Source organism: Gigantopelta aegis, chromosome 11 (assembly GCF_016097555.1).
Source record: "Gigantopelta aegis isolate Gae_Host chromosome 11, Gae_host_genome, whole genome shotgun sequence".
Taxonomy (NCBI): domain Eukaryota; kingdom Metazoa; phylum Mollusca; class Gastropoda; order Neomphalida; family Peltospiridae; genus Gigantopelta; species Gigantopelta aegis.
Window position 1 is genome coordinate 10,385,721 of NC_054709.1, and position 15,274 is coordinate 10,400,994.

Genomic DNA, 15,274 nt, shown 5'->3' on the forward strand with positions numbered 1-15,274 from the left:
ATATGTGACCCAACGTTTGAGCATGGTATGATTTATAAACAGGGACCATGATTTTGTCATCATATGTGTTACTTTGTTTCAGTGTGTTGGTGATTTATAAACAGGAACCATGGTTTTGTCATATGTATTACAATGTTTGAGTGTGGTGGTGATTTATAAACAGGAACCATGATTTTGTCATCATATGTGTTACAATGTTTCGGTGTGGTGGTGATTTATAAACAGGAACCATGATTTTGTCATCATATGTGTTACAACGTTTGAGCATGGTATGATTTATAAACAGGGACCATGATTTTGTCATCATATGTGTTACTTTGTTTCAGTGTGTTGGTGATTTATAAACAGGAACCATGGTTTTGTCATATGTATTACAATGTTTGAGTGTGGTGGTGATTTATAAACAGGAACCATGATTTTGTCATCATATGTGTTACAATGTTTCGGTGTGGTGGTGATTTATAAACAGGAACCATGATTTTGTCATCATATGTGTTACAATGTTTGAGTGTGGTGGTGATTTATAAACAGGAACCATGATTTTGTCATCATATGTGTTACAATGTTTGAGTGTGGTGGTGATTTATAAACAGGAACCATGATTTTGTCATCATATGTGTTACAATGTTTGAGTGTGGTGGTGATTTATAAACAGGAACCATGATTTTGTCATCATATGTGTTACAATGTTTGAGTGTGGTGGTGATTTATAAACAGGAACCATGATTTTGTCATCATATGTGTCACATTGTTTCAGTGTGTGGAGGTGATTTGTCTGGCTCGAACCACGGTTCTATCAAGAGTCCAGGTTACCCTGGAGTGTACCCACACAATCGGGACTGTTCCTGGATGGTTTCCGTGTCGCCGGGGAAACGGATTATGTTTACCTTCGCCACGCTTCAACTAGAAAACCATGCCAACTGCTCTTATGACTACCTTGAGGTTTGTGTCAGATAGATGGTGAGGGTGGGTGATCATGTCAGATAGATGGTGAGGGTGGGTGATCATGTCAGATAGATGATGAGGGTGGGTGATCATGTCAGATAGATGGTGAGGGTGGGTGATCATGGCTATTTGGAAAGTGTTTTTTGAAAGTGTGAGAAGTGGTGGGGGGGGGGGGGGTACTAGGGGTGGAGTGGGAGATGAGGACTGGGATGTGGAGGTGGACAGCGAAAGAAGTTGAAAGATAGGAGGAGTTGCCAGATCGGGAAGAAATGAGATGGAATTCAAAGGAGAGAAAGGAAAGGGGGCAGTGGGATAAAAAATAATAACTTTTAAATAAAATTAAATTAAATTAAAAAAATTCGAGCACTTTAGTATTTATTATCAAGAAACAACAAAACCAAACAGAAAAACACAGTAATATTGGCATGTGTTTGTCTTTGTTAAAGTCTGTTTTGTTTAACAACACCACTAGAGCACATTGATTAATTAATCATCAGCTATTGGACGTCAAACATTTGGTAACTGACATAGAGGTCTTAGAGAGGAAACCTGCTTCATTTTTCCTAATGCAGCAAGGGATCTTTTATATGCACTTTCCCACAGACAGGAAAGCACATACCATGGCCGTTGACCAGTTGTGGTGCACTGGTTGGAATGTGAAAAAAAGAGAAAAAATCAGTTGAATGGATCCACCGAGGTGGTTTGATCCTGCTATGCAGTCACATCAGGTGAGCACTCAACCAACTGAGCTAAATCTCCACCCCACCCCCCACTTGAAAGCCATATTGAAAAGTAAAGTGTGTTTTATTTAACGACGCCACTAGAGCAGCACATTGATTTTTGTATCTTATCATCGGCTATTGGACGTCAAACATATGGTCATTCTGACACTGTTTTTTAGAGGAAACCTGCTGACACCACATAGGCTACTCTTTTACGACAGGCAGCAAGAAATCTTTTATTTGCGCTTCCCACAGGCAGGATAGCACAAACCATGGCCTTTGTTGAACCAGTTATGGATCACTGGTCGGTGCAAGTGGTTTACACCTACCCATTGAACCTTGCGGAGCACTCACTCAGGGTTTGGAGTCGGTATCTGGATTAAAAATCCCATGCCTCGACTGGGATCCGAACCCAGTACCTACCAGCTTGTAGACCGATGGCCTAACCACGACGCCACCGAGGCCGGTAAGCCATATTGAATGCATATAGAAAGTGACGAGCATGTTGGGGGCAGGATGTAGCTCAGTGGTAAAGCATTTGCCTTAAGCGCAGTCAGTCTAGGATCGATCCCTGTCGGTGGGCCCGTTGAGCTTTTTCTCATTTCAGCCAGTGCACCACAACTGGTATATCAAATTAGGTCTTGGTATGTGTTGTCCTGTCTGTGGGATGGCACATATAAGAGATCCCTTGCTACTAATGGAAAAATGTGGTGGGTTTCCTCTCTAAGACTATATGTCAGAATTACCAAATGTTTAATAAATCAATGTGCTGTAGTGGTGTTGTTAAACAATTAAACCATTTTTTTTTTTTGCATTATATCATTGTTAAACACCTCTAAATTGTTATGGTTGTATGATGGATAATATTTGTGCATTTCTCAGTTTGAATTTTCCTAGAAGATTGATTAGTGAAAATATAGATTTTTTATCTCTTGCAATTTTTCTTTATTTGGGAGTTTAAACAAATGAAGTACAATTGAATCCGGTTGGCTTGAACACCGTCGGTGCTTGAGAAAGTGTTTGACACATCGGGTAGTTTGATCTAACCATTCGGTCAACATCGTGTAAGTGCAACTCGGGAGTTGGGACGTCGTGTTTGGTTTGAGCGTTGCGGTGTATACGACCCTTAATTCCACGTTCGACCCAATGAGATTCTGTTCTATATTAATTTTAGGAGTTTTGAGATTTTTGTTTTGGAGTTTTAAACAATAAGTTTATTTATGATTCCACAGATTTGAAATTTATTTAAGGCGTTTTAAAAAATAAGTACATGACTGTATATTTGTGATTTTGCAAAATAAGTGTTAAAAAATAAGTAGATTTATGATTCCACAGATTTGAAATTTATTAAGGTGTTTTTAAAAATAAGTACATGACTGTATATTTATGATTTTGCAAAATAAGTGTCAAAAAATAAGTAGATTTATGATTCCACAGATTCTAGACCCCTTGCGACCTTCTGATGCTGTGAAAAAATACTGCAGTACAAGCACACCTCCCCCGTTTACCACCCTTGGTCCAAGTGCTGTGGTGAAGTTCCATTCGGATTCATCGCTAAACGACAGAGGATTTCATATCACTTACGCAGCAGTTAACAGTAAGAACACTTTAACACTTTATCACTAAAACAGGTGCAGATCCACAATGTTTTACAGGCGGGGGGGGGGGGCTTTCATATCACTTACGCAGCAATTAACAGTAAGAACAGTTTAACACTTTATCAATAGCCGATGATAAGATAAAAAAATCAATGTGCTCTTGTAGCATCGTTAAATAAAACAAACTTTACTTTACCGTCCAGGACAGGAATGGGAACACTTTAACACTTTATTGGGGTTTTACAGTGGTGAGAGGGGGGACTTGCCCATACTGGCATGTGCAAGAGAACACCAGAAGTCACAACCAAGGATGGTTGCTATCACTTGGGGGGGGGGGGGGGTGGCATTTGTGGTGCTATAAAAAATTTAATGTCTCGTAGGGTTAAGTAAAAAGAATATAAGATTGGGCAATTTTCATGAAGTAATTTTGGCACGTAATTTGGAACGGTTCATCAAAATAAAAAAATGGAGCTATAGTGAATAATTTTGATTTAGTTTGCCGAATAGTAGCTTCAACATGACCAGAAATGATGGAGTCTGTACGAACACTTAACACTTTATCACTAAAACAGGTGCCGATCCACAATGTTTTACACGAGGGGAGCTTTCATATGACCAGAAATGATGGAGTCTGTATCTTAATTCTTAGGTCTGTGTGGTGGACAGTTTACCCAAGACAGAGGGACGATTGTGTCTCCGAACTACCCGAATGCGTACAACCACAACGCGGAATGCGTTTGGACCATCACCGTCAGTCAGGGAGACACACTGACCTTGACCTTCACCACTTTTGACCTTGAGACAGGAACTACATGCTCCTATGACTTTGTGGAGGTATAGTAGTTTGAATTTTTTAAAAATGTATTATTTATTACTCTTCAGGGGCTTAGGGTGGGATGTTGTCCAGTCCAGTGGCTTGGGGTGGGATGTTGTCCAGTCCAGTGGCTTGGGGTGGGATGTTGTCCAGTCCAGTGGCTTGGGGTGGGATGTTGTCCAGTCCAGTGGCTTGGGGTGGGATGTTGTCCAGTCCAGTGGCTTGGGGTGGGATGATGTCCAGTCCAGTGGCTTAGGGTGGATTGTTGTCCAGTCCAGTGGCTTGGGGTGGGATGTTGTCCAGTCCAGTGGCTTAGGGTGGGATGTTGTCCAGTCCAGTGGCTTGGGGTGGGATGTTGTCCAGTCCAGTGGCTTGGGGTGGATTGTTGTCCAGTCCAGTGGCTTGGGGTGGATTGTTGTCCAGTCCAGTGGCTTGGGGTGGGATGTTGTCCAGTCCAGTGGCTTGGGGTGGGATGTTGTCCAGTCCAGTGGCTTGGGGTGGGATGATGTCCAGTCCAGTGGCTTGGGGTGGGATGATGTCCAGTCCAGTGGCTTGGGGTGGGATGATGTCCAGTCCAGTGGCTTGGGGTGGGATGTTGTCCAGTCCAGTGGCTTGGGGTGGGATGTTGTCCAGTCCAGTGGCTTGGGGTGGATTGTTGTTCAGTGGCTTGGGGTGGGATGTTGTCCAGTCCAGTGGCTTGGGGTGGGATGTTGTCCAGTCCAGTGGCTTGGGGTGGGATGATGTCCAGTCCAGTGGCTTAGGGTGGATTGTTGTCCAGTCCAGTGGCTTAGGGTGGGATGTTGTCCAGTCCAGTGGCTTAGGGTGGGATGTTGTCTAGTCCAGTGGCTTGGGGTGGGATGTTGTCCAGTCCAGTGGCTTGGGGTGGATTGTTGTCCAGTCCAGTGGCTTGGGGTGGATTGTTGTCCAGTCCAGTGGCTTGGGGTGGGATGTTGTCCAGTCCAGTGGCTTAGGGTGGGATGTTGTCCAGTCCAGTGGCTTGGGGTGGGATGATGTCCAGTCAGTGGCTTGGGGTGGGATGATGTCCAGTCCAGTGGCTTGGGGTGGGATGTTGTCCAGTCCAGTGGCTTGGGGTGGGATGTTGTCCAGTCCAGTGGCTTGGGGTGGATTGTTGTTCAGTGGCTTGGGGTGGGATGTTGTCCAGTCCAGTGGCTTGGGGTGGGATGTTGTCCAGTCCAGTGGCTTGGGGTGGGATGTTATCCAGTCCAGTGGCTTAGGGTGGATTGTTGTTCAGTGGCTTGGGGTGGGATGTTGTCCAGTCCAGTGGCTTGGGGTGGGATGTTGTCCAGTCCGGGGGGGGGGGGGGGGAGTGGCTTGGGGTGGGATGTTATCCAGTCCAGTGGCTTAGGGTGGATTGTTGTTCAGTGGCTTGGGGTGGGATGTTGTCTAGTCCAGTGGCTTGGGGTGGGATGTTGTCCAGTCCAGTGGCTTGGGGTGGGATGTTATCCAGTCCAGTGGCTTAGGGTGGATTGTTGTTCAGTGGCTTGGGGTGGGATGTTGTCCAGTCCAGTGGCTTAGGGTGGATTGTTGTTCAGTGGCTTGGGGTGTGATGTTGTCCAGTTCAGTGGCTTGGGGTGTGATGTCCAGTGGCTTGTGGTGTGATGTTGTCAAGTGGCTTGGGGTTGTCCAGTGCTTTGGGGTGTGATGTTGTCCAGTGGCTTGGGGTGTGATGTTGTCCAGTGGCTTGGGGTGTGATGTTGTCCAGTGGCTTGGCGTGTGATGTTGTCCAGTGGCTTCGGGTGTGATGTCCAGTGGCTTGTGGTGTGATGTTGTCCAGTGGCTTGGGGTGTGATGTTGTCCAGTGGCTTGGGGTGTGATGTCCAGTGGCTTGGGGTGTGATGTTGTCCAGTGGCTTGGGGTGTGATGTTGTCCAGTGGCTTGGGGTGGGATGTCCAGTGGCTTGGGGTGTGATGTTGTTCAGTGGCTTGGGGTGTGATGTTGTCCAGTGGCTTGGGGTGTGATGTTGTCCAGTGGCTTGGGGTGTGATGTTGTCCAGTGGCTTGGGGTGTGATGTTGTCCAGTGGCTTGGGGTGTGATGTTGTCAAGTGGCTTGGGGTTGTCCAGTGGCTTGGGGTGTGATGTTGTCCAGTGGCTTGGGGTGTGATGTTGTCCAGTGGCTTGGGGTGTGATGTTGTCCAGTTGCTTGGAGTGTGATGTCCAGTGGATTGGGGTGTGATGTTGTCCAGTGGCTTGGGGTGTGATGTTGTCCGGTGGCTTGGGGTGTGATGTCCAGTTGCTTGGGGTGTGATGTTGTCCAGTGGCTTGGGGTGTGATGTTTTCCAGTGGCTTGGGGTGTGATGTTGTCCAGTGGCTTGGGTGTGATGTTGTCCGGTGGCTTGGGGTGTGATGTTGTCCAGTTGCTTGGGGTGTGATGTTGTCCAGTGGCTTGGGGTGTGATGTTGTCCAGTGGCTTGGGGTGTGATGTCCAGTTGCTTGGGGTGTGATGTTGTCCAGTTGCTTGGGGTGTGATGTTTTCCAGTTGCTTGGGGTGTGATGTTTTCCAGTGGCTTGGGGTGTGATGTCCAGTGGCTTGGGGTGTGATGTTGTCCAGTCCAGTGGCTTAGGGTAGATTGTTGTCCAGTGGCTTGTGGTGTGATGTTGTCCAGTTCAGTGGCTTGGGGTGTGATGTCCAGTGGCTTGGGGTGGGATGTTGTCCAGTGGCTTGCAGTGTGATGTTGTCCAGTTGCTTGGGGTGTGATGTTGTCCAGTGGCTTGCAGTGTGATGTTGTCCAGTGGCTTGGGGTGGGATGTTGTCCAGTGGCTTGCAGTGTGATGTTGTCCAGTTGCTTGGGGTGGGATGTTGTCCAGTGGCTTGCAGTGTGATGTTGTCCAGTTGCTTGGGGTGTGATGTTGTCCAGTGGCTTGGGGTGTGATGTTGTCCAGTGGCTTGGGGTGTGATGTTGTCCAGTGGCTTGGATTGGGATGTAGCCCAATGGCTTTAGGGCGAGATGCAGCCCAGTGGTAAAGCACTTGCTTGATGCGAGGTCAGTTTAGGATCAATCCCTGTTGGTAGGCCCATTGGGCTATTTCTTGTTCTAGCCAGTGCACCACAACTGGTATATCAAAGGCTGTGGCATGTGCTATCCTGTCTGTGGGATGGTGCATATAAAAGATCCCTTGCTACTAATGAAAAAAAATGTAGTGGGTTTCCTCTCTAAGACTACAGGTCAAAATTACCAAATGTTTGACATCCAATTGGCGATGATTAATAAATCAGTGTGCTCTAGTGGTGTCGTTAAACAAAACAAACTTTCATTTATTCATTATCTTATTTCAGTCAGATTATAGGCTACTCTGTTTTGACACAGATATGATTTTGGACTGATTTTGATTTCACTGGGTTAGATTTTACATACGATTTTTCACGGACAATGATATCATAGTTGTGTTATTGATAAAACAGATACATACAGGTTTTTTTTTTTTCACAGACAACGATATGATAGTTATGATATTGATAAAACAGATATATACACATTTGTTGTTTTTTCACGGACATTGATGTCATAGTTGTGTTACTGATAAAACAGATATATACAGTTTGTTGTTTTTTCATGGACAATGATATCGTAGTTATGATATTGATAAAACAGATATATACATGTTTGTTGTTTTTTTACGGACGATGATATCGTAGTTATGATATTGATAAAACAGATATATACAGTTTGTTGTTTTTTCACGGACAATGATGTCGTAGTTGTGTTATTGATAAAACAGATACATACAGTTTGTTGTTTTTTCACGGACAATGATGTCGTAGTTGTGTTATTGATAAAACAGATACATACAGTTTGTTGTTTTTTCACGAACAATGATATCGTAGTTGTGTTACTGATAAAACAAATATATACAGGTGTTGTTTTTTTTCACGGACAATGATGTCGTAGTTATGATGTTGATAAAACATATTATATACATGTTTGTTGTTTTTTCATGGACAGTGATGTCGTAATTGTGATGTTGATAAAACATATTATATACATGTTTGTTGTTTTTTCATGGACAGTGATGTCGTAATTGTGTTATTTATAAAACAGATATTCACACGTTTGTTGTTTTTTCATGGACAGTGATGTCGTAATTGTGTTATTTATAAAACAGATACATACAGTTTGTTGTTTTTTCACGGATAATGATATCGTAGTTATGATATTGATAAAACAGATATATACATGTTTGTTGTTTTTTCACGGACAATGATGTCGTAGTTATGATATTGTTAAAACAGATATATACATGTTGGTTGTGTTTTGCTTTAGATCCGCGATGGCATCTCACCGGATTCGAACTCACTCGGCCGATTCTGTGGAAGGGACAACCCCGCTCCCGTCCAGTCAACCGGAAACCAGATGTACATCGTGTTCAGCTCAGACGCCTCGATAACCGGGGTTGGATTCCAAGCCATGTGGAATGTTGGTAAGTAGGACCTCCACGAGTCCAAAATATTCGATTTGAGTACTTGAGGGTCTTACTCAACCTGGACCCGAGTACCCTGACACCCAGTGCCGGATTTTTAGGGGGCAATTGCCCTGGGCCCCCCTACCAGAAAGGCCCCCCGAGACTAAGGACTTCCTTTGTTAAAAAATGTAATAATTATAAAATTAGTTCATTTTTTTATTTGTCATGTAATTTAATTTCTACGTTGAGGGGCCCCCGAACCTGAAGTGCCCCTGGCCCCCCAAGGTTTAAATCTGGCCCTGCCGACGCCTACAGTAGATGATAATGAGACTAAGGAATAAAGTCAAATAGCATTATGCATCTTAATTCCAGTGCTGAACATGTAAATTAATCAAACTTAGTGTCCATTTTTATGGGTTGAAACTAAGGTTTTTGACTTTAATTCCAGCGCTGAACATGGATGCCAAATCATGTCATTGTATTGCATTCCACACATTCGACTTTTGTGTTCTCTCCATGTCTCATACCCCTATAATGTAACCAGCGGTAATCGTATGGCAAAATGACGTATAAAATATAATTAAATGAGAGTGCTCTTCCTTGTACGAGTCTCGACCCATGCCAGAGTACTCGCATACTCATGGAGACCCAATTGATAAGGAGTTTATATAGAGAATAACTAGTCAATGACGTAGGATATCGGCTTTATTCTGTGAAGGTAAGAATAGGAAATTCCGCGCCAAGCAGAATAAAGCCAATATCCTACGTCATTAACGAGTTATTGTGGGTAGGACGTAGCCCAGTGGTAAAGTGCTCACTCGATGCATGGTCGGTCTAGGATTGATCCTCGTCAGTGGACCCAGTGGGCTATTTGTCATTCCAACCAGTGCACCATGACTGGCATATCAAAAGTCGTGGTATGTGCTGTCCTATCTTTGGGATGGTGCATATAAAAGATCCCTTGCTTCTAATGGAAAAATTTATCGGGGTTGTCTCTCTAAGACTATATGTCAGAATAACCAAAAGTTTGACATCCAATAGCCGATGATTAGTAAATCAACATGCTCTAGTGGTGTCATTAATGAGGTCTAAAAAACAACAAAAAGACATTGTGTTTTCGGTTTCCCGACCTACCCTAATTTTAGATAGCGACTCTGGAACACACACCCCCCCCCCACCAAATCATGATCTCAGATTTTTTGCAATTGGCAAACTAGATTTGGAACACCTCAGCTGATTACAGTTTCTAGGTTTGATTCGATTTAATTAATAAAAAAAAGGGGGGGGAAAAAAGGTCCTATTTTTTTCAAGGATGAAACCTGAAACCCACATTTATTTTTTATAGACCTGACATAAGTAAGAATGGGAAATTCTGCGCCATGAAAGAAGGATAAAGTTTAGTTTTTGTTTTTGTTTAATAACACCACCACTGGAAGGAAGGAAATGTTTTATTTAACGACGCACTCAACACATTTTATTTACGGTTATATGGCGTCAGACATATGGTTAAGGACCACACAGATATAGAGAGGAAACCCGCAGTCACCACTTCATGGGCTATTCTTTTCGATTAGCAGCAAGGGATCTTTTATATGCACCATCCCACAGACAGGATAACACATACCACAGTCTTTGGTATACCAGTCGTGGTGCACTGGCTGAAGCGAGAAATAGCTCAATGAGCCCACCGATGGGGATCGATCCCAGACCGACCGCGCATCAAGCGAATGCTTTACCACTGGGCTACATCCCACCCCCGACACCACTAGAGCACATCGATTAATTAATCATCGGCTACTGGATGGCAAACATTCGGTAATTCTGACACATCAGAAGAAACCTGCTACATTTTCCCTAATGCAGCAAGGGATCTTTTATATGCTCTTTCCCACACACAGGACAGCACATACCACGGCCTTTGTTTGTCCTGTTGTGGTTGGAACGAGAAAAAACCCCAATCAGCTGGTTTTGAGGTGGTTTGATCTTGTGAAGAAAGCATCTCAAGTGAGCACTCAACCCACTGAGCTAATTCCCGTCCCAATATCCTTATTCTTATTCGGCCTGAACAGGATAAAACAGATATCCTACGTCATTGAATAGTTATTATTTTTATCCTGCAATCTATTAAACATTACGGGGGGGAATTATTATTTCTGTTATTTTACTTGCATTGTACAATGACCTAAAGGTCACGTGAACGATTTTGTAATGTTTCTATGCATGTGATGTCACATGAGTGACGTCAAAAGACATTGGTACTAGATGAAATAAAATTGCATACATTTTTTGTCCAGATGAAACTAATTTTTTTTAGAACCAACACACTCACATTTATCACCAATCGCAGGACTTGTGGTTTTAACTGCTCTATCAAAGGTTCGGTGCACCTTGAAATTTGACCCAGCCTGAAGTTATTTGGTTTCAGCCTGAAGTTATTTGGTTTAGTACTGCCAGTAATGGTGTGTGTGTGGGGGGGGGAGGGGACTTAGCCCAGTGGTAAAGCGTTCGCTTGATGCGCGGTTGGTCTGGGATCGATCCCCATAGGTGGGCCCATTGGGCTATTTCTCGTTTTAGCCAGTGCTCCACAACTGGTGTAACAAAGGCCGTGGTATGTACTATCCTGTCTGTGGGATGGTGCATATAAAAGATCCCTTGCTGCTAATCGAAAAGAGTACTCCATGAAGTGGCGACAGCGGGTTTCCTCTCTCAATACCTGTGTGGTCCTTAACCACATGTCCGACGCCATATAACCATAAATAAAATGTGTTGATTGCGTCGTTAAATAAAACATTTCCTTCCAGTAATGATGTGGTTGCAAAACCTTTCTATAGTACAATCGGATTAGAACCAAAACACCCAGATCTACATCAATAAAAAAAAAATCAGCCAATGAAAGTAAAAGAAATAACATACAATCCTTAAATATATTGTGCTAATTAGTAATGTCTCTGTTCTATTTTTAGCTTGTGGTGGGACATTCACCACACCGACGGGAACTCTTCAATCTCCGTCGTATCCCAACTCTTACCCACATGACAGAGAGTGTATTTACATCATCAACCTGCCAGTGGGCAATCGCGTGACCTTGACCTTCGCAGCGTTCAATCTGGAGGGGCCGAGTATAGCAAATGCGAACTGCAGTTACGACTATCTGGAGGTATTTCATACCTTTATTTATTTATTTATTTATTTTTATTTATTTATTTATTTATTTATTTATTTATTTATTTATTTATTTATTTATTTATTTATTCATTCATTCATTCATTCATTCATTCATTCATTTTTGTTTGTTTGTTTGTTTGTTTTTGTTTGTTTGTTTATATATATATATATATATATATATAATTTTTTTTTTTTTTTTTTTTTTTTTTTTTTTAATATTTATTTATTTAATTTTTTTTCAAGATGAAGTATAAATATAAAGGGACATCATCAGATATGATGTTCCTTGACTCTCGTAACTCACGTAACTCTCATTGCTATGGCTGGACATATGGGATGATGTTAAATTGTAGTGAATGTAACGGAAATTTAATAATTTTTTTTTTTTTTTTTTTTATCTTAGCAATAACGTTCAACATGACAAAGTACCCGTGACAACTTTATTTTTTCATTTATCAAGAAATGATCAAACTACCTCTGTACCAATGGGATGACATTGAACGATAATGAATGTAACATAAATTTAATTATTTAACTATAGTACTGTGAGATAAATGACCGAACTGAATGGCTGTGATTGCAGATCCGGGATGGAGGCTCAATGAGCAACGCCCTGCTTGGTCTGTTTTGTGGCACTCAGATTCCAGCCAATCAGGTGTCCACACAGAACATGATGTGGCTCAAGTTCCGTACAGACGGGTCGGTCTCAAACACCGGTTTCCAGGCAACGTACACATCTGAAGTAGCATGTATGCACAGTCTTTCTTTCTTTCTTTCTTTCTTTATTTTTATTTTTTTCTTTCTTTCTTTCGTTCTTTCTTTCTTTCTTTCTTTCTTTCTTTCTTTCTTTTTATTCATTCATTTAAAAAAAAAAAAATTAATAATATATTTTTTTTTATGGTGTTACATTATTTCCCTATTCTAGCTTGTGGCGGGGGCCTTGCTGAGGATACTGGTAACATTCTGATTTTCTTTCTTTTTTTCTTTCCTTTCTGTCTTTCTTTCTTTCTTTCCTTTCCTTTCTGCCATTCTTTCTGACTTTGTTTTTCCCATTACCATAGTTTGACACCCAATAGCTGATGTATTTTTTGTGCTGGGGTGTCGTTAAACATTCATTCTTTCTTTCTTTCTTTCTTTCTTTCATACATACATACATACATACATACATACATACATACATACATACATATATATATTCATACATCAATACATACTAGCCAGTGCCAGGTCTGCCCACTGTTTCATGCACGTAAGCGGGATCGACCGTGTAGATTGTAGGCCCCATGCATATGGTTGAGTTAAAGAAACTTCCTTTTTATGGAAGCTTCGATAGCTCAGAGCGTATTGTGGTTAGTCTTGCAATTTGTGGGCGAATCGGTGCCACAGGTTCGAGTCCCAGCAACAGAATGGGAAATTTTTTGAGGCCAGAAAGGATTTAATTATCCCCTGCGCCAGTGCGTTAATATCTATGTATGTAATAGTCAACCTCGACATACATACAATATATAGATATTCATACATCAATACATACTAGCCAGTACCAGGTCTGCCCACTGTTTCATGCACGTAAGCGGGATCGACCGTGTAGATTGTAGGCCCCATGAATATGGTTGAGTTAAAGAAACTTCCTTTTTATGGAAGCTTCGATAGCTCAGAGCGTATTGTGGTTAGTCTAGCAATTTGCGGGCGAATCGGTGCCACAGGTTCGAGTCCCATCAACGGCATGGGACAATTTTTGAGGCCAGAAAGGATTTAATTATCCCCTGCGCCAGTGCGTTAATATCTATGTATGTAATAGTCAACCTCGACATACATACAATATATAGATATTCATACATCAATACATACTAGCCAGTGCCAGGTCTGCCCACTGTTTCATGCACGTAAGCGGGATCGACCGCGTAGATTGTAGGCCCCATGCATATGGCTGAGTTAAAGAAACTTCCTTTTTATGGAAGCTTCGATAGCTCAGAGCGTATCGTGGTTAGTCTTGCAATTTGCGGGCGAATGGGTGCCACAGGTTCGAGTCCCAGCAACGGCATGGGACAATTTTTGAGGCCAGAAAGGATTTAATTATCCCCTGCGCCAGTGCGTTAATATCTATGTATGTAATAGTCAACCTCGACATACATACAATATATAGATATTCATACATCAGTACATACATACATACATATATACATTATTATTATTATTATTATTATTATTTTAATAATAGTGATCTCTTTGATCACTGTATAATTTTGATGGTGTTATCTTATTTCCCTATATTCTAGCTTGTGGCGGGAGCCTCACCGAGGATACTGGTAGAATTCTCAGTCCGGGCCACCCCAACGTGTACCCTCATGGTGTCAACTGCACATGGTACATCACCGTGACGCCCGGCATGGTGATCAGACTGACCTTTCATGCATTCAGCATAGAGGCCAATCAGCGATGTGCATTCGACTATGTGGCTATCTATGATAACTCGACCGCTGTTCAAGCCAGTCTGCTGGGAAAGTGAGTAAGAGCCAGGAATTGGGAGAGAGAGAGAGAAGAGAGAGAGAGGGAAGGGAAAGAAAGGGAGAGAGGAAGAGAGAGAGGGAGGGAGGGGAGAGGGAAAGAGAGAGAGAGAGAGACAGAGAGAGAGAGAGAGAGCTAGGGAGGGGGAGAGAGAGAGAGCGAGAAAGAGAGAGCGAGAAAGAGACAGAGAGAGACACAAAGAGAGAGAGAGACACACACACACACACACACAGAAATTGAGGGTAGAGAGAGAGACAGAGACACAGAGAGAGACACGCATAGCAGGGCTGGCCAAAAGTAGCTGTCCGCTCACCCCAGACAAGTAAATATTTGCTCGGACAAGTGAAATTTACAATTCAGTCGTCTGGTGGGCAACCAAAATTTATGAACTCAAAGTGCCTCATTATCCCTTTTGTACACTTGTGTAGTCCGCAGCAGGCAATATCCATTTCAAAGCTTGGCCAAGACTGGTTGATTGGTTGTGCAAATAAAAAAAACTACAACTGGCCCCCAATCCCCCTCTTCTCTCTTGCTCACTCTCTCTCTCCATCCATCCCCTATGTACAGTGTGTGTGTGTGTGTGTCTTCTCTCTTGCTCACTCTCTCTCCATCCATCCCCTATGTACAGTGTGTGTGTCTTCTCCCTCGCTCGCTCTCTCTCTCTCTCCATCCAACCCCTATGTACAGTGTGTGTGCGTGTCTCTCTCGCTCACTCTCTCTCTCCATCCATCCCCTATGTACAGTGTGTGTGTGTGTGTGTCTTCTCTCTCGCTCGCTCACTCTCTCCATCCATCCCCTATGTACAGTGTGTGTGTGTGTGTGTCTTCTCTCTCGCTCACTCGCTCTCTCCATCCACCCCCTATGTACAGTGTGTGTGTGTGTGTGTGTGTCTTCTCTCTTGCTCACTCTCTCGCTCCATCCATCCCCTATGTACAGTGTGTGTGTGTGTGTCTTCTCTCTCGCTCACTCTCTCTCTCCAGCCATCCCCTATGTACTCTGTCTTCTCCATCACCTTTCTCCCATGTACCATATGTAGTGTGTGTGTGTGTGTTCTCTCTCGCTCACTCTCTCTCTCCATCCATCCCCTATGTACAGTGTGTGTGTGT

The 15,274-nt window shown here is 43.0% G+C and overlaps 1 protein-coding gene across 1 annotated transcript in view; it reads left to right on the top strand.

Moving 5' to 3' along the window:
* LOC121385539 (cubilin-like) overlaps positions 1–15,274 on the top strand; it is a 172,125-nt gene that overhangs the window by 38,311 nt on the left and 118,540 nt on the right. Inside the window, exons 17-23 of the mRNA XM_041516248.1 lie at positions 758–942; positions 3,105–3,264; positions 3,915–4,099; positions 8,360–8,516; positions 11,462–11,655; positions 12,247–12,412; positions 13,940–14,165. Of these exons, the coding sequence (XP_041372182.1) occupies positions 758–942; positions 3,105–3,264; positions 3,915–4,099; positions 8,360–8,516; positions 11,462–11,655; positions 12,247–12,412; positions 13,940–14,165 (1,273 nt within the window). The remainder of the gene's footprint in view (positions 1–757; positions 943–3,104; positions 3,265–3,914; positions 4,100–8,359; positions 8,517–11,461; positions 11,656–12,246; positions 12,413–13,939; positions 14,166–15,274) is intronic.